Raw genomic sequence first — 19,961 nt, forward strand, 5'->3', positions numbered from 1 at the left:
TGTTAAATATATTTCTGTATTAGTCATGTTGTGAAAGAAGAATCAGAACAAAAGAAAAAATATAAAAAACAAATTTAACAGTGAAAATTGTATACTTCCAATTTGTATTCAGACTCCATAGTTCTTCCTCTGGATGTATACTGAATTTTTCATCACAAGTTTTTTGGAATTGCTTTGGGTCACTGCTTTGCTGAGAAGAGCCAAGTCAATCACAGTTGATCATCACACAATGTTACTATTACTATGTACAATGTTCTCCTGGTTCTGCTCACTTCATTCAGCATCAGTTCATGTAAGTATTTCCATGTCTTTTTTGAAATCTTCCTGTTCATCATTTCTTATAGCATAATAGTATTCCATTATATTCATATACCACTTATTCAGTCATTTCTCAGTTGATGGGCATTTACTCAATTTCCAGTTCTTTGCCACACAAGAAGAGTTGCTATAAATGTTTTTGTACAGATAGGTGTTTTTCCCTTTTTATGATCTCTTTGGGATACAGACCTAGTAGTGGCATTGCAGATCAAAGGGTATGCACAGTTTTATTACTCTTTGGGTATAGTTCCAAATAGCTCTCCAGAATGTTCACATCAGTTTATAACTCCACCAACACTGCATTATTGTCCCAATTTTCCCATATCTCCTCCATTTATCATTTTCCTTCTCTGTCATATTCAATCTGATAGGTGTGGGATGGTACCTTAGAGTTGTTTTAATTTGCATTTTTCCAATCAATAGTGATTCATATCAGTTTTTTCATATGACTATAGGTAGCCTTAATTTTTTCATCTGAAAACTGCCTACTCATCTCCTTTGACCATTTATCAATTAAGGAATATCTTGTAATCTTTTAAATTTGATTCAGTTCTCTATTTTTACAAATGAGTCCTTTATCAAAAATACTGACTAAATTATGTACCCATTTTGACCTTATCTTGGTATAGGGTGGGAGGAATAGTTTTAAGTTTTTAAAGCATAAAATTGCACAAAGACTTTTAGGATGGTATAAGTATATGGTGGAATACTCTCTCTTTCTCTCCACACGTGCGCATGCACACACACACATTCAGACCAATATTGGATATATACACATATACTCAAACATATTAGAATGAATGCACACACACAACCATATCCAGATGCATCTTCTTATGCAGAAATACACACAGAGAAATAAACCTGCCTATGCTCACAAATGCACACATAATGTACCTCCATGACATACTCCTCCTACACATGTACATGCATTCATGTGAATTCATACAGAGGCTCACATAGGTTCAAACATACACTAGCAGCTCACACACATGCTAATACACCTCTATGTTCATCCATGTCCATATACTGTGGACATATCTTTATTTCCTTGCGTTGGGGCCCAGCTCACATGTTCCTATGCCGGGTGTAATACTGCATGTCCCTGGGGAGGGAAGAGCAGAGTAGGTGAGGCTTGAGAGTCAGAAGGGCTTGCTGGGGCCAGGACTAGAAGGTCCAGGGAGCCCAGAAGGGTCTGGGGGGACTCTGCTGCACAAGAGCCTCAAATTCCGAGGCAGGGAGGATGATATCTCGAAGGGCAGGCATCTCAGCAAAAGATATGTAGTCAGCTCCTAAGGAGGACACCAACATTGGGTGGGGGAGAGGGATAGTCATGGGTAGTTGTAGGAGGGTGACTATGAGGAGTGGGTAACAATAGATGGAATAAGTAAGGAAAATGGTTAGTGGAGAAACAGTCTGGGACATATGGGGAATATGAGCTGGTTCTAGACCCAGGCAGAATGGATCTAGGGGGAATGGATGTAGACAAAGGGATCTGGGGGAAGAAGAAAGAAACTAGAGCAGATATATAAAAAGGAAGTCAGGGAGGATGGATGAGTTATGGGTATTGGGAAATCTCTCCCTCCTATGTCCCTCCCTCACTGAATGACCCCCTTCACTATATGTCTTCCTTTCCAAATAGTATTCCTCACCATATGGTCTTTCTTACCATTTGATGCCTCCTCCATATGGCCCTCATCATTCTGTACAGCCAGCCTCATTATATGGCCTACCCTATCATACCACCTTCCTTGATATATTGCTCCCCTCTCCATATGGCCTTTCTCACCACCCTCATAAGGCTATCTTTCCATCTGGCCATGTAAGGGGAAATGCTCATCTTGGTTTGTTGAGATTTAATATATATCCAATTTTAATATCTGTTTTAACATATTTTATACTATAAGAACATAATCAAGGGAATTTAGGAGAAATCCCCTCCTGGGAATCCCTGAGGGATGTGTCATCAGGGAGAATTTGAGGTATTGGTTGTGTCTGATAACCTAAATTTGAGCCCCCTCCTGTTCTTTTCCTTTGTTTGATACCTCCAAGGGGATAAGGGAGGCGAGTGGAGCAAGAACCTGATTGTGAAAATGGAAAGAACTGGGTTAGGAGTTGAAGTAAAGGAAAAAAAATGTAACTTGTTGCTATTTAAGCCAGGTCAACCAAAGCAACCAACTTTGTTTAGACCTTAATTTAAGTTTGGATTAAAAAAAAATCCTCATCTCTTTATTTCAATGGGTTAGTTTTGTTATTTTTGTCTCTTTCCCTTTAATCTTTGAATAAAAAAAGTTAATTTAAATAAACTCTTGGTTTGTCTTGGCTAAAAATTAAGGGGCTTGGGGAAATAAATATCTAAATCCCATAGGAAGTATTGGGAAGACTGGGAAGCAGAAGACCCAGGAGAGATGGATATGGATAACTACAACTCTTTACTACCTGGGTTGATTCAGTATGATCCCCGTCACTATATGGTATGACTTATCATGCTTTTACCATATGCCTTCATTCGATATACAATCCTACTCACCATGCAGCTACCCATTTTCCAGAGGCCTCCCTCACCATGCCCCACCTTAGCACACAATCCCCCTCACCATATTGCTCCACTCTCCATATGTCCCCCTCACGGTACAGCTCCCTTTGCTGAACGGCTCTTCTCACCAGTTGTTCGCCCTCTCTGCTTTCTCTTCTCCTCTGATTCAAAGAAGGTCTCATGTTCCTCCCATCTTCGGTCACATGCAGCACAAAGGAAGTTTGACTGGAAGAAGTTACACTGGCAACCTGTGAGAGAGCAGAGGGAAGGGGGCAGCAGCAGTAGAGAAAATAGAGGCAAATAGGGAATTTCCCAGTCTTGGTTCCCCTCCCCATCCTTTTCACTCATACTCATAACACATCTGCTCTAAATTCTCATTCTTGTCACCACCTTCATTTTTCTTTCATTCCTATCTCCACTTTCATTCCAATCCTATTCTCAACCCCAATATCTATCACCAGACTCCATTCCCATGTCCATACCATCATTTCTTATCATATCTCCATTATCTCTAGTCTCCTTCCTATTCTGATTTTGTCCTTTTTACCTATCTTTCCCCATACCATCCTTATCCCTATTTCCATCCCTAAAATGACATTTTTGTGTGAAACAAGATGAGATGTAAATGAATATCAATCTTTTGGCAATCTGAAGACTCACTGAGAGGGGAGCTTCTTCTTTAAAGGGCTTCCCTAATCCCATTTCTTTTTCCATCACCCTAGGCAAATAAATCTCATTTGAGTCCTTTGTGCACCCCAAAGTACTATTATCATTAACCTTGGTTTTTTTACTCCCCAAGTAATTCATTGAGTAGCCAGTGTTTCATCTCCATCTCCATCATTTTTCACTATCCTATTTCCCCTAATCAATTAGTCCCTATATCCCTCCATTAGCATTTCCCATCACCCATTCCCAGGGGAGGGATACCGCGATGTCGACAGGCATGGGACCCTGTGGCTAAGTGCTCCTCGTGATTGTGTTTGCAGCGACAAAGGGCTCTCCATGCTTTGGGGTCAAAACCAGATCGTTTCTGAAGCCAGAATTCTCCTACTTCTTCTGGTCGTGATGGGATAAAGCAGAACATTTGGCACCGGCATGCTGTCTTGGTACATGGAACAGATATATCTGTGGGAGAAAATGGTGAGTGGGGACAAATCGGTACCTCCCATAAACAACAGGATCTAGTCCTTTCCCCAGTGCTTGAGAGGACACAGCCTGGATTTGGTTGTCCTCCGCTCTCTGCTGGTGAGAGTATCCTGCTTTTTTCTGCATTTCTCTTTTGTACCTGATATGATACGGTGTTGGGACAGCAGGTGTCCACAAAAGCACTTTGATTCATTCCCAATACGATAACAGTCCCATAGGTAGTGAGGGCAGCGCCAACCAATGTAAAGACCTGAGGAAGGGAGAGTTAGAAGATGACTGAGTGACCAATGACAGGCTACACAAAGTGGGGCAAGTTAGATTGACCAATTGTCTGGAACAGTTTGGTAGACCAGATCTCCATCATCACACACTCATAGCCATTCACTTCCTCAGGCATACTGCCAGGGCTGATACCTCTCTCTGACAGGTAACATAATGGGTCAATGGAACAAGTGACTGGGAGTCAAAGTTCCTGACTTCAAAATGACCATTTTGCCACTTGCCACCTAAATGAGCTTGATCAAGTTATTAAACTCCTCTGGATCTCAATTTCTTTATCTGTATAATGAGATTATAGATGACCTCTAAAGTATTTTCTAGTTCTATATTTATGAAATCTCTGAACATACCCCACCTAGCCTTGTCTCCTCCAGTATCTTACTTAGGCTTCAAGAATTTTCATTTGTCCCCAAATATTCTCAGCTACTTCTGGAAATGTTTTCATTATCAATGTGTACTTTTAAAATCAAAGTTGGAGGATAATAGAATTTTGTCAGAGTTATAGGGTCTTAAAAAGACCCTCTTATTCAATCTTTTCAATTTTTGAAAAGGGAATAGAAATGCAATTTGAATTTCTTCTTCTAGCTTTACAGTTATTAATAACTAAATGTTTGCCTTTGGTCAAAACTTAAAACTTCAGTTTTAAAAAGGGGATTTTTGGACTAAACAGTTTCCTCTAGATTTGTATCCCATCATTCTGATAGTCAAAAGAATTTCATCTGAGGCCTCTATGAACTATCAAAACCAGTATGATCTTGGGCTTTCCCTCCCCAAATTAATTCAACATTTATTAAGTACCTATTATGTGCTATACTTTGAAAGCTTACATTAGACTGGAGGGCAGAACACTTAAAGAGATTTACAACATAATTTGGTGAGGAAGAGCAATAATAATTAGGGAATCAGTAAAGGCTTCATAGAAGAAATAATATCTGACTTAAGTCTTGAATGAAGTTAAAGATTCTATTCAACAGAGACCAGAGGGAATGCACTTCAGATATGTATAAAGCATGGAAAGCTGAGTTTTGGTGGGCAGTCAATGTAGTTGGAACATAAAGTGTGTAAAGAGGAGTAATATGCCACAAACATGAAAGGCAGATAGAGTCAAATTATAAAAGACTTTAAATGGTAGGGTAAGCAGCTTGTGTTTTATCTGAGATGAAATAGGGAACTACTGGAGACTTATGGGAGAAACATGGCAGAATTGTGAATAGGCCTTAACAAAAGGAAGTGAAGTCCAAGAGCCCCTGGGCTAAGTAGCATTAGCCAGAGGAATAAAAGAATTGAGTTTAGAAGAACATTATACACATTAAAAACAATATGAGGGGGCGGCTAGGTGGCGCAGTGGATAAAGCACCGGCCCTGGAGTCAGGAGTACCTGGGTTCAAATCCAGTCTCAGACACTTAATAATTACCTAGCTGTGTGGCCTTAGGTAAGCCACTTAACCCAGTTTGCCTTACAAAAAAAAAAAACCTAAAAAAAAACCAATATGAGGACATGATCAATCATGGACCTATTCATTTCAGCAGCACAATAATCAAAGACAATTTTAAAAGACTTGTGATGGAAAATACCATTCATATCCAGAGAAGGACTGTGGAATAAGAAGGAAGACCAAAGCTTATTATCTTCAATTTTTAAAAGCTGTCTTAGGTATTATCTCTTTTTTTCTCCTAATGGTTTCTTTCTTCCTTATGGATCTGATTCTTTTCTGACAACATGTTCAATATGGTCTATATTTAGTATGGTTATAAAAATAGAGCTTATATCAGAGTGCTTTCCTTGGGGAGAGGAAGAAAAGTTGTAAAACTCAAAGCCTTGTAAAAAATGATTGATTTGGGCAGCTAGGTGGCACAGTGGATAGAGCACCTGCCTTGGAGTCAGGAGTACCTGAGTTCAAATTCTGCCTCAGACACTTAATAATTGCCTAGTTGTGTGGTCTTGGGAAAGCCACTTAACTCCATTTGCCTTGCAAAAACCTAAATTTAAAAAAAAGATTGATTAAAAACTACCATTGCATGTAGTTGGAGAAACAAATAAAATAATTTTTTAGAAAGTCAGCAAAAATATTTAAGATCTGTTAAAGTAAAGGTAATTGAAAAAAATAATTATTGACTTTCTTTTTTATTTAATATTTATTTATTAATTATCACTTTGTACAATTTTTTATACATTAATAAAATATTCTTGTTTAAGAGTAAACAAAATACTTCCTCCCCCCACAAAATATAGACTCACTTGAGCAATAAAGTAAAGGGGAGAGAAAAAAAATTAAAATTAAAATAAAAAAATAATAGTAATAATTGTAGGTATGGCCAGGTGGTGCAGTGGATGGAGCACCAGCCCTGGAGCCAGGAGCACCCAAGCCCATATCCAGCCCTGTACACCCAACAATCACTCAGCTGTGTGACATGCAAGCTACCCCAACACCACTGCCCTGCATAAACCAAAAAATGAAAAAAAAAAAGACCCAAAATAAAATAAAATAGTAATAATAGTAGGGCGGCCAGGTGGTGGACAGAGCACTGGCCCTTGAGCCAGGAGCATCTGGGTCCAAATCTAGCCTCAGACACCCAACGACCACCTGCTATGTGGCCCCAGGCAGGCCACCCAGCCCCATTTGCCCTGCACCCCCCCAAATAATAATAATAATAAAAAATTTGCTTCAGTCTGTGTTCCAACACCACCAACTCTGTTGCAGGTGGATCACATTCTTTATGATAAGTTCATCACAAAAGTTACTTTCATATTTTTCTAATGTTGCCATTGCTGATTGCAACTCCCTCCTTTCCTATTTCTCCACTACCTTGTGCTATATTTTCTCTCTCCTTTCACTGACTCTGCTGTAGGGTAGCTGAGTGGCGTAGCAGACAGATCCCCGGCCCTGGGGCCAAAAGGCCCCAAGCCCCCATACCACCCCTTAGGCCCAGCATCCACCTAGCGCTATGGTCCTGGACAGGCCATCCAATCCCAGCCCCTTGCAAGACGTAAAAAAGAGAATGCATTATATCTGACCACTCTCCCCCCCCATGGTCCATCCTCTCCTCTTTCACCCCCCCTTCCCCCTGCCCCCCCTTCTTACTCCAGATGTCTATACCCCACTGAGTATATATACTGTTTCCTCACCTCACCACCTCTGATGAGAGGGAAGATTCCTCATTCCCCTTTGCCTTCCCCACTTCCATATCATTGCAATAGCTCATTGTAATAAAGAAAAATCTTATTGTATGAAATATCTTGGCCTTTTCCCCCTCTCCTTTTTTCTTTCTCCCATTATATTTCGCTTTTTTTCTACTGACTCCATTTTTACACCATATTTTATCTTCAAATTCAGCTTTCTCCTGTGCTTCATCTATAGAAGCTCCTTCTACCTGCTCTGTTAATTGAGAAGATTCATATGAGTATTATCGGTATCATTTTTCCATACAGGAATACATGCAGTTCATCATCATTAAGTCCCTCATATTTTCCCCTTCTCCTCCAATCTCTATGCTTCACCTGTGTCCTGTATTTGAAAATCAAACCTTCTGTTCAGCTCTGGCCATTCCAACAGGAACATTTGAAATTCCCCTGGTTCATTGAAAGTCCATCTTTTTCCCTGGAAAAGGAAATTCAATTTTGCTGGGTAGTTGATTCTCGGTTGCATTCTAAGCTCTTTTGCCTTCCAGTAAATTATATTCCAAGCCCTACGAGCCCTTAACATAGTTGCTGCTAAGTCCTGTGAGATCCTGATTGCAGCTCCATGGTATTTGAATTGTGTCCTTTTGGCTGCTTGTAATATTTTCTCTTTGACTTGGGAGTTCTGGAACTTGGCTATAATATTCCTGGGGGTTGGTTTTTTGGGATCTCTTTCTTGGGGGGATCTGTGAATTCTCTCCATTTCTATTTTGCCCTCTGCTTCTAGGATATCAGGGCAATTTTCCTGTAGTAATTCTTTGAAAATGTTGTCAAGGCTCTTTTCCTGATCATGACTTTCGGGTATTCCGATAATTTTTAAATTATCTTTCCTAAATCTGTTTTCCATATCAGTTGTTTTTTCAATGAGATGTTTCACATTTTCTTCTAATTTTTCATTCTTTTGGTTTTGAAGCATCGAGTTCTGCTTTTTAGTAAATTCATCAATCTCCCTGAGTTCTATTCTTTGTCTGAAGGATTTGTTTTCCTCAGAGAGCTTTCTTATCTCTTTTTCCATCTGGCCCATTCTGCTTTTTAAAGCATTCTTCTTCTCAATAACTTTTTGAACTGTTTTATCCATTTGACCTAAGCTGGTTTTTAGCATGCTATTTTCTTCAGCATTTTTTTGAATTTCCTTGACTAGGCTGCTGACTTCATTTACATGTTTTTCCTGCATCTCTCTCATTTCTTTTCCCAGTTTTTCTTCTAACTCCCTCATTTGATTTTCAAAGTCTTTTTTGAGCTCTGTCATAGCCTGAACCCATTTTCTGTTTTTCTTGGAGTCTTTAGATGCAGGAGCTTGTGCTTCCTTGTCTTCAGACTGAGTGTTTTGATCCTTCTTGGGCTCACAGGCAAAATATTTCTCAATGGTGTTTCTCTTGTTTCTCTGCTTGCTCATTTTCCCAGCCTAAGCCTGTTTTGGGGGTGCTTCCTGAGCTTTTTGGACACTCCCACAAGGGTCTCAGTGTGTGAGGCTCTGTCCTCCCTCCTGGTCTGTGAATGACCATATGTGCCCCCCCTCTGCCACAGCGCTGAGGTGGGGGGGGCCCTGATGTTCTATGGGGGCGCCTAGACTGCTATCAGGATCTGAATGTGGTCAGAGCCCCAGAGTCCTGTTCCAGAGGCAGAGGACAGAGCTCTGCAGTCTCTTTGTCTTCACTCCCCTCCCTAGGTTCAATGGGCTCATGCCCTGGGGCCTCCTGCTTCCCAGCTCCGCCTGCTTATGTTTCCTGGATCTGGACTGCCTTGGCCATGCTGCTTGCTGTGTGCCCTGAGGGCTGGGCTTCATGTGCTAGCTCTGGCAGAGGTCCCCCGCTGTTCCCCCAATCTGTGCCTGGTGCTCCCTGTGGTGTGACTCAGGGAACTCCCCGGCTGCTGTGAGCCACAGCTCCTGGCGCCCTGGGGCTGCCTCCAGGAGGCTGAAGTTCTTTCACTCTGGCAGGCCACCCCTCCAACCCCAGGGAGCAGAGCCTTTCTGCTCTTTTCCAGGTTACCTTGAGTAGGAGAAGTGCCTCACTGGGTCCCTCTGTGGGTTCTTTCTCTCGAAAATTTAGAGTCCTTAGTTTCTAATATTTATGAGAGAGCGCCTAATAGATGATCCTCTCTTGTTGCCATCTTGGCTCTGCTCCCCCACCCCATTATTGACTTTCAAAAAAAGAATTGAGGGGTTTGTCAGAACTAGTTCTGAAGACAAAGAGATGAATTAAAAATATTCAGTGGAGTCAATATGTAGTCAGTGAACATCAGGAATAGTATTAATTGCCAAACTTAAGTTATTTTGTAGCAATATGTTTCATCTTTTTTTTATACACAGTCTTTTTCACTATAGCTACAATAAATTTTTTTTTTTAGATTTTTCAAGGCAATGGGGTTAAGTGGCTTGCCCAAGGCCACATGGCTAGGTAATTATTAAGTGTCTGAGGTCGAATGTGAACCCAGGTACTCCTGACTCCAAGGCCAGTGCGCCACCTAGCAACCCCAATAAAAATTCTTAAAACATGAAATGAGCACAGACGTAAAACTTTGGGTTTTTGCTTCAGAGACAAAAGAGCAGAGTGTCCCTGAGAATTCATGACAGGACCAATTTAATCATAAGTTTAGGGAATCTAAAACTTCTTGGGACAGGGATAGACTTGTCCTTAGTGAAGGCTTTACTGGGAAAGCTTTCCACTGCTCAGAGTTAGGAGATAATCAAAAGAGAAATTTCAGGATGTCAAAATCTGAAAGTGTCAGATGCCCACCCCTGGGGGAAAAAAAAGGAAGAGAAGAGTTGGTGTATAAAAAAGATTAGACTACTAGAAGTGATGGGGGGTGGGAATTGGGATGCTTCTGAAGAATTGTAAATAGAGAACCAAACTCAGATCTTAGAAGTAAGAGAAGAGAGGCCACCAAGAGTCATGATTATGAGTAGAGATAGAAAGGAATCTTAATAGACCGTGACACTCCCAGAGCCTAGCCAAGAGGTTTCAATTATCTACAGCAACTGAGGTTGGTAGATCTTCTTGCTACCTCTTTGAGACAGTATTAAAGGGTGAGGGGGAATAATTGGCAATCTCCCCACTTTCCCCTGTAAATTTTCTGTGGGAGGTTTTTTCCACATATCTCCCCATTTGAGGAATTGTAGGTGATTGCACCTGATAAAATTTAATAAGTATTTCACACCTATATTCCTAGTAAAAAGTCTTATTTCTTTCTGTTGTAAGAAATGGAACGCTATCTTTCCATTAATTATAATTAATTACAAATTCAGAAAGATAAATGTTTAGAAAAAGCCTGAAAACTTGTCCTACCCTCATTATACTTTAATCCAGGAAAAGATAACAATGCATTTTCATTTAGACCAGATAGCATTGTATCGGGATTTGTATAATATTGGTGCAATCTAATATTGTGCAACCAAATAGATAGGCTCCCAAGGAGGTTTAATATTTTCCTTATCCTTATTTATATATAAATATTCTCTTCTTTGTTCAAGGACATCATCTTGGATAGATGACTGTCACCTATAAGTTTCTTGGTAAAGCCTAGAGAATATATTTCATGTCTAATTTTTCTGACATTTTAACCTAACCCGAAATTTTTAGGTTTTACACCCCTAATTGTACAAAGGGAATAGACTTTACCCCTTGGCTCATTTTTTGTTCTTTACATTTCTTTCATGTTGTTAATGCCTCTTAAGTGGTTTGTTAATACTTACAGTGTATGGAGGCTAGTAGCCCCCCCATACTGATTGCCCCAAACTATCTCACATCAAATGTAGGTGTAAAAGGGTTTCTGAGTTTCTGGGAAGTGTATGTTTGATAACTTGCATAGAGACCTGAAACTCTAATTCAGAGCAGTAGAACAATTGGGACTTCAGGGGATAGGCTGAACTCTAGATCCTGGGAAGTAGAGCCCTAATTGTCAGGTAACTACAGTGAGTTGGGAAATATGCTAAGGCTATAACTGGTGCAGAGGTTCGAGTAATTGTGTTTAAGGTTATTCAGAGAAAGGATTGTAAAAGTTATATGCAAGTGACTTTGTCAAGAGTGATGGAGAAAGGGGCCCCTGAAAACCCAGATGCTTTGGAAGATTTCCAGGAGAAATCCATCAAAAATGATCATAGAAGTTTGGAGAATATTTAAGCAATGATCAAAAGTTCTCTAGATTATGAGTTCACCAGATGTTCCAGCCAAAATGGGGAGAGATCTTAACAATACCTGAGGTGAGAAATATAAACCTTTTGTCAATAAGAGTAGGACAGAGACATTAAGACCAAAGAAAAGTAACTTTGGGCTTCGAAAGAGGCAAATTAGATGAACTTTGTCAGTCTGAAGAATATCATTTAAGAGATAGATTATTATTTTAAGTGAGTGTGGCAGAGGGAAGAAAAAGCAGAACCAGTGGAAGAAGTGAAGATAAAAAAAAAGAATATGAACCATTCCAACAACAATGACTGTTTATAGAGGTGGTTGAAGTGCCGAATTTCTTTCTAGAAGGTGGGAGAATCACCTGCAGTGATTTTTGAAATGACAGTCTATATGACTGTCTAGTCATGACAGATCTAGTCAGAAACTATGAAGCAGAGGTAATTTACTGCATCTTCTAACCCAAACTGTAGACCCTGGGCAGGCAGGAGACAATTGAGCCCTAGACTCAGGGCATAGGTAAATTGAGGCTTAAGTGATTTATAGGCATTATTTGTGAGACCAGGGTTTAACTCTGAAAAATTCATAAAGCCAGGACCAGAATGAATTCTATGAAAATCTACCCTTCCCAATTGTAGATGTGGGCATGGGAGTAATTAAACATTAACAGGAACTCAAGAGTGGAATAATCTCATCAACCTTGTGAATAACAAGGTTGATGAAGTCTTCTCCAGGAGTTAATGTTTTGCCTCCTGACTCATTGGTGGGGGGGGGGGGGGGGGGAAGGGGAGGAGAGGAGGTTAAAAATAAACAGTGACTTGGAGTTTTTATTTTTAAGTCTGGAGAGAGAGAGACATTGTCAGGAAATGACCTAAGATGACTTTCCAAAGTAGGAGAATGAGAGGGATACAGGCTGAAGTTTTTGCTGAGTAATAAATGAATCTCATCTGCATATTTTGTATACCCCTAACTCACTATTCACATCTATGTTCACTTTATTTTCTTCTATCCTACAGGGTCTATGAAGGTCTGAAAGGGAAGTCCCTAGGATAAAAGCCACATTGGGCATGCAGGGCTCTCAGAGCAAGTTAAAAATGAATGGGTTTTTGAAAAGCCTAAAAAAGGAATAGACTAAGTTTCCTTTATATTCCAAAGAATGTCAATTGTAGTTCATGCAGTGTTGATTGCAATACTTTTAAAATAATTTAAATAATTTTATTCCCTCCCCCAATTACATATAAAAACAATATTAACATTCTTTTTTTCAAATTTTGAGTTCCAAACTCCTCTCCCTTCCCTATTTCATTGAGAAGGCAAGCAATTTGACATAGTTTATACATGTATAGCCATAATTTCTTAGGATTATAGATTTAGAATTAGAGGTTATCATAAAATGTAGTTCAAATCCTCCTCTATTTTATAGGTGAGGAAACTGTGGCTCTGGGAGTTTGTGGCTAAAACAGCATAGTAAGTGGCAAAGTCAGGATTTGAACCCAGATCCTTTGACTCTTGGGTTTGAATGCCAGCTCTATTCCAAATTCAATGTTCTTTCTACCACATTAAAGCTTCTCTTAATATTTTGTAACTGGCTAAGATTTTTTTCTATTATACCCCATTATGTCTCCCCTCTATCTAATCTTGTCTGTTCCCTTTAGTTACAAAGATAAAAAAACCAAACCAAACAAAAAAAAACCACTAGAACATCTCCCAGGGCTGAGTGCCCAAGGTTGAGAGGGTAAGAATAAACTAGGTTACTGCAACTACAGTTATTCCTTCCACATAGCAACTTTCCCCATTATGGTTTCAATATATCATAAACTGACATAAATAAAAGGGAAATTTCTTGAGAGTATTGTGGAAGCTGCAGACAACATGAGAAGGACAGCAGAAGACACAGAGCCCATGAATAAATACTTAACCAAAATTATACAATAAGATACTATAAATAGCCCTAAAAGAAAAAAGAAGAAAATTCATATTTCTCTGGTATAAAGGGAGGGCCAACTAACTCCTACAATGTGGAAAGGATAACTGTATTTCCGAGGAATGGAAGTCTCCCAGAGGGGTGGCTAGGTGGCTAGATGGCTCAGTGGATAGAGCACCGGCCCTGGAGTCAGGAATACCTGGGTTCAAATCTGATCTCAGACACTTAATAATTACCTAGCTGTGTGGCCTTGGGCAAGCCACTTAACCCCATTTACCTTACAAAAACCTAAAACAAAACAAAACAAAAAAAAAAGTCTTTCAGAAGGAAGTAATGGGTGATGATAGCCAGAGGGAAACACATAGATCAATTTGTTTTTTGTTTTTGTTTTTATAAGGCAATAGATTTAAGTGACTTGCCCAAGGTGACACAGCTAGGTAATTATTAAGTGTTCTGAGGTTGAATTTGGACTTGGGTCCTCCTGACTCCAGAGCTGGTGCTCTATCCACTATGCCACCTAGCTGCCCCTAGATGAATTTTGGACCCCAAAAAAGAAAAGAAAGCAATGGAATGGGAATCCCCAGATATGGGAGTTTGCGTTGGCAGAAGGCCCAATATCCCTAAGACATATCTACCAAATATCCTTTTCTCCTTTTTATTTTTAATACTTAACTCTCCTCATTACATGTAAAAATAATTTTTAATATTTATTTTTAAAAATTTTGAGTTCCAAATTCTTTTTTTTCCTCTTTTCTTCCTTCCCTGAAACAATATGATATAGTTTATACATGCTTCACTTTTCTCTCTAGTGGTCTTCACCTACTACCAAGTATTCTCATCTATTTTTCTGATCACTCATACTTTCCCCCTTAGTTGTTTCCCTCTACTTTTGTAATTTTCTTTTGTTAATTTGGTGTCCTTACTTCTTATTCTATTTTGTAATTATTCTCACTAGCCTAGACTTTTGATATCCTTGGGCATAAAATGTCACTGAAGACACAGATGGCATGCTAATCAATTTTGTGGGGGTCAAGAAATTATGGAAGGGCTAGAGAATATGTTGGATATTAAGAGCAGCATCTTAAAAGTATCTTGGTAGGGTTATAATAGTCTGCCAAATTTAACAAGAGAATTTTTAAGAGATAAATGTGAAGTTCCAAATTAAACTAGAAGGGTACTTAGATTCAATTATTTAAACGCCTTTATTTTACAAGGGAGAAAACTGAGGTATAAAAAGGCTGACTTGTTCAAGATCACATAGTAAATGGCAGAGCAACAATTTAAACTCATGATCTCTGACTCTAAATCCAAGACTCTTTCACCTGTACCACCAAGTCTTTTTTGGATTCAGGCTCAAAAAATAATTTCAGGACAGAGAAGAAATATATTCTGTATACAGATTTTCCCTTAATTTTCCTTAGCCATTTTCTTTATTTCTTAAAAAGAAATTCCTTTTAAAAAAACCAAACCAAACCCTGACTATTAAATGTTGGAGTTAGAATTTTTACCTAGGTCTTTCTCGACTCCAAACCAGTATTCTTTCCACTATGTCAAAGTGTTTAGGCAGGACAGTGATAGTGACTGTCCTAGCAAGAGCCTGTAGAATTGTCATCAAGGAATGAGTGAAAGAAAAAATTTAAACACTATTCTAAATGCTAGGGACAGACAGAATACTGGAAAGGGGTTACCTGAGGAAGTTGAGTCCTATAAAGTTTTCCCTTAAAGTTGTGACTATTCTGCAACTATTTAGCAAGCACTCTGTACATAGTAAAGGCTTTAATATCTTTTCCACTGGATGAATGAATGTTCAGATATTTGACCTCTAGTTGTCTCTCACTGGCTCCAGGTGGTCTCACTTGTTTCTCAGATCATTGTCTTAGTCAAATTCAGAATACTCAATAGTATGCAAAGTTATATTCTAGGTACCACAGAGGAACACACACAAGGGGAATAGCAACAGGATGATGGAGCCAGCTCTTACTACCTCTTAGGGCCTGATTGTTGAATTTTCAGTGGGAGTGTTTCTACTTTGAAAATTGGCAAACACTTTAGGGATTGATTTATTGTTTTTGTTGATTGCTGAGATTTAAGAAAGTGGTAGAAAAATTTTAATAATTTAGATTAAACTCAAAAATGTTTTTGTGTATACTTCTTCCCACCCTGCCCCCACTTTCCCCCTCCCCCCAGTTAGTTGTTAAAACATTTACCAGCACACCCCTGGAAAAAGGTGATGTAACTGGAAGGGAAGGGAACTTAGAGATTCTTGGAATCATAGAATATACACAAAACTAAAAGGCAGAATATTTACAAAATAGATATAGGCACAGTGTATAATTTAGCCAGCCCCAAACATCTGGCTTTAAAATTTTTTTGTACACTACACAGTGTATGTATGTATATACTGTCATCTGTGAATAGAAGACTACTTGTTCCCAAATAGGTTGTTCTCCAGAGTTGGGGGATGATGTCAGAGAATGGCCCCCTCTGAAGGTGAAAGGATAAACTCATAGTGGATTGGAGCCAATGAGTCAACAGGCAGGGTGATGTGGTTGCCAATAAAGCTGAAATGAGCTCAGTATGTAAGAATAGAAGTGTAGAGCCAGGATGAGAGCAGAGGTAGACTAACTGAATGGATCAAGCTACCCCTGAAATATTGCATTCAGTTCTGGACACCAAATTTTGATTACAAATTTATTTTCTTCTCAATTCATGTAATCAAACAAGCATTTCCATAACATAATACAATAAAAATGGTGATTGCATATGAAACTGCAAATCTACCATTGCACTTACTTTTTAAGATCCAGCTCCAAGACTGTCTCCTTTAAAGAGCTATCTCAGGTTGACTTCTCCTTACATCTGTTCTATCTATATCTGCCTCACTGACACTTGTCCCCAATTCTCCTAGTTCTGTCTTCTTGGGGGGCTGAGCTAAACACATATAATTGTTCTTCACCAAGTCAGCCTGAATATAGCTATTCCATCTCACGTCCCATTGTACTGGGCTTCTCTTTTCCACTTTGTCTATCCCCAGTTCCCTCAGCTGATGAACTTGTGGTTTTTTGGACACTACATTTTGAAAACACATTGAGGAGATTATGGACTCCAGAGAATAATAACCAGGAAGAAGACAGACTTGAGGCTGTGCTATGACAGGATTGCTTAACAGAATTTGGTATGTTTAACTTGCAGAAGTCACCCGCTATGTGATGGGGAGAAGTCAGGGGTATTTTGGGCTTACTACAACTAGGTCATAAGAACTCAGAAATTGACAAAAACTTCAAATCAGGAATCGATTCAATCAATAAACACTTATTAGATACCTATTAGGTACCAGGCACTGGGGATTAAAAAAAAGAGGCAAAAAGGCCCTACCCTCAAGCAACTCACAATCTAGTGGAGAAAATTTATTTGGTTAGTTAAGTAGATTTAAAATAGTGATGGAGAAAATATCAATAATGTAAATTAAACTTTAAAATGTATTTGACATTCATATTTTCTTCCCCAGAGAGCTGGTTCTTAAATATTTGTCAGTATATTCTTAGAAAAAGGGAGGGCTTATAAAAGAATATTAATATGTCAGGCTTCTTTGATCCATGGTGGACTTTCTGAAATAATAGTTCCTCCTCTCATAGTCCAGGGCTCTTGTTTTCTCTTTAGTGTTATGTATGTTTGTGTTTAGTATACAATATACATATCACACAATACACACATATGTATATAAAATGCACACACATGTATGGAATATATAAATATTTTGGACCGAATCTGTGATTTTGTTGATGAAAAATATTTGTGAAGTAATTAGCACAATGACTGACACAATAAAAAAGGCACTTAGTCAAGATTAACAGACTGCCTTCTGTGGGGGGGGGTCAGAGGGAGGAAAGCCAGATTAGGGGGAAAATTGTAAAATTCAAAATAAATAAATAAATTAAAAAAAATTAAAAAGGCACTTAAACATGCTTGTTATCTCTCCTCTTCCCTTCCCCTCCTGTTGTGGAAATTCTTCTGCTAGTTTGGACCAACATTTGCTCTGTAGCATTCCTTAGGGTAACCATTTTATTTCTGAAGGAAGATGAGCTGTTAGTACAAATAGGACTAGTTTTCTGTGGAGCAAAATCCTGGGTATAAGTCTAGGAGCTAATGACAAGAGCTAGAAATGTTAGTAGATGAGTAGACTAATTCTAAATTTGGGATAGACTGCTGCATCCCAATATCCTTTCCTCTCTTCCTTGTCTAATGACAATAGTAGAAGCAAAATATCTGGTGTAATTAAAATAAGCTCATCAAAATATAATAATAATCATAATAATATAATTGCTTGAATAATAGTTTGACACACACAATATGTAAAAATAGAAGAATTAGTGGAATAAGAGTTACATAATTCTCTGAATTGGAAAGGATCTAAGAGATTCTCTAAACTGCTATGAATCCACTCTATGGCATCTTGGGCAAGTTGTTAACAACCTTGCTTGAACACATTTACCAAGGGGGAATTCATAACTTAACAGGACAGTCCATTTAATTTTGTGATAACCCTTTAAATTGAGGTGATTCTTTCTCAGTTCCTCAATAGTCAAGAGTTTCTTCATCTTTCACTCATGAACTTTTCCCTGTGACTGTAGTATTTTCTATTGCTCACCAGAGGGCACTCAGACTTCAGACAGGTACCACTTTCTCTTTCTTCTAACCTAAACTATTCCTGACTTGCTGGTCTAGAAGTATGATTTGAGACATATTCAAAAATTAAGACAGGAAAATCTGCACCTCTGTTCTGAGAACTCATCTCTACATACAAGATAAACATTTCTTCATCATCTACCAGCCTTATTCATAGGACTAATGGGAATTTAACTTATTGAAACGGTTCTGTGAATAAGATAGACATCCCTTCCTATCTTTCTGTCCTACACTCTATATCTGGGGCATAGGGAAGAAGATAAAGGAAGGGATTTTGTACTGAAAACTCACTGAGAAAGGCTTGGCAAGCACTCAAGAGAAACAGAGGGAACATGCTGGATTAGAGGTTGACATCACCACTTGCTTGATCTCCTATGGCTGAGGGATTTTAGGATTGTTGCCAGTCTTAATCATATCCTCCAATCCAAGTTTGGCTTAGCTCTACAGTGCCTCCTTTTGGATACTTGTTTCAGCTATCATAGATCCTGAAGACCCACGTTAGCTTTCCAACTCTTGCTTTGCTCTGCCCTGGTTGACTGTTGGATAAGGGAGAGATTCCTAGCTACATGATTGCCTTGCCTCACCAGTCAGTCAACAGGCTTTTACCAAGTACTTCCTATGTGCTAGATATTATTCTAGACATACAAAGAAAGGCAAAAATATAGTCTCTGAACTCAAGGATATTACATTCTTTTTTTTTTTAGGTTTTTTTTTTTTTTGCAAGGCAAATGGGGTTAAGTGGCTTGCCCAAGGCCACATAGCTAGGTAATGATTAAGTGTCTGAGACCGGATTTGAACCCAGGTACTCCTTACTCCAGGGCTGGTGCTTTATCCACTGTGCCACCTAGCCACCCTGGGATATTACATTCTAATGGGAAAGACAACATTTAAATAACTATGTTCATATAAAAATAAAGAATAGATGAAAGATTATCTCAAAGAGATAACTCATAGTTGGAGGGACTGAGAAAGGTCTTCTAACAAAAGCTGGGCTTTGAATTGAGTCTCAGAGGAGGTTTGGGAAGCTGGGAGGTAAAGGTGAAGAAGTGAACATTGCCAGTGAAAAGTCATGGAGATGGGAGATGGAATGTGAGAAGACTTCCAAGAAGGCTTCTCGGTTTTGCTGGATCATTAAATACACAGAGGGAAGTGAACTGTAAGAAGTCCCACAGGTTTAATAGGAGTCTCTCTACTCAGAGGTGTATAGAAGGAACTCACGTAGAATACTGGATCCGGGCATAATTCCCCAGGCCTTCGCCTTAAACACAGTCTGGGCCAAGGCTTTTCTCACATAGCCATCTACTAAGTCTTGTCATGCATCTCAGTTACTTGGGGTTTTATCCTACTCTTGAATATAATTTTGGCTCTCAATCCTACCTAAAACTGGTAGTTAGGTAGGATTGATGAAGCAAAGACAAGAGAAAAATGGGGCAATACAACTTTTCCTGCTAGGGTGGAGATAGCTCAGTATTATTAGCTACTTGTTCTTGCAAAGGCTCCGAGGAACTGTGGGTCCATATTTGCTGAAATCCCAAGAGGATATTGTGAAGTACTTGGAAAAGGATGGTGGATGGTATATACCAGATCCTGATAATATGGGTCTCTCTAATCAGAACAAAATTAGATGAAATCAACTGTACCCAGGCAGTGGAGGGCCTTGATCACAGAATTAGCAGCAGAACAGAACTGCTAGGAAATTAACTGTTAAATTAGATGAGGCTCGTCCCCAAGTGAATATTGGGAGTTATGAATTCTTCACTTGGCAAATGC

General features: G+C 39.1%; 1 protein-coding gene across 6 annotated transcripts in view; it reads right to left on the minus strand.

Annotated features, from left to right (window-relative positions):
* Positions 1–1,327: 1,327 nt before the first annotated feature.
* The window catches only part of FAM221B (family with sequence similarity 221 member B), a 51,876-nt gene continuing 33,242 nt past the window's right edge, over positions 1,328–19,961 (minus strand). For 4 of the 6 annotated variants that reach the window (XM_074196223.1, XM_074196224.1, XM_074196225.1 and 1 more), the window contains 4 exons: positions 4,140–4,250; positions 3,782–3,979; positions 2,916–3,102; positions 1,328–1,423 (listed from right to left, as the gene is read on the minus strand). In XM_074196223.1, coding sequence (XP_074052324.1) covers positions 2,945–3,102; positions 3,782–3,979; positions 4,140–4,250 — 467 coding nt within the window. In that variant the 3' untranslated portion in view covers positions 1,328–1,423; positions 2,916–2,944. Of the gene's footprint in view, positions 2,400–2,915; positions 3,103–3,781; positions 3,980–4,139; positions 4,251–19,961 lie in introns of all 6 variants that reach the window. The other 2 variants (XM_074196221.1, XM_074196220.1) reach the window with 2 other exon arrangements.

This window comes from Macrotis lagotis, chromosome 8, assembly GCF_037893015.1.
Source record: "Macrotis lagotis isolate mMagLag1 chromosome 8, bilby.v1.9.chrom.fasta, whole genome shotgun sequence".
Taxonomy (NCBI): domain Eukaryota; kingdom Metazoa; phylum Chordata; class Mammalia; order Peramelemorphia; family Peramelidae; genus Macrotis; species Macrotis lagotis.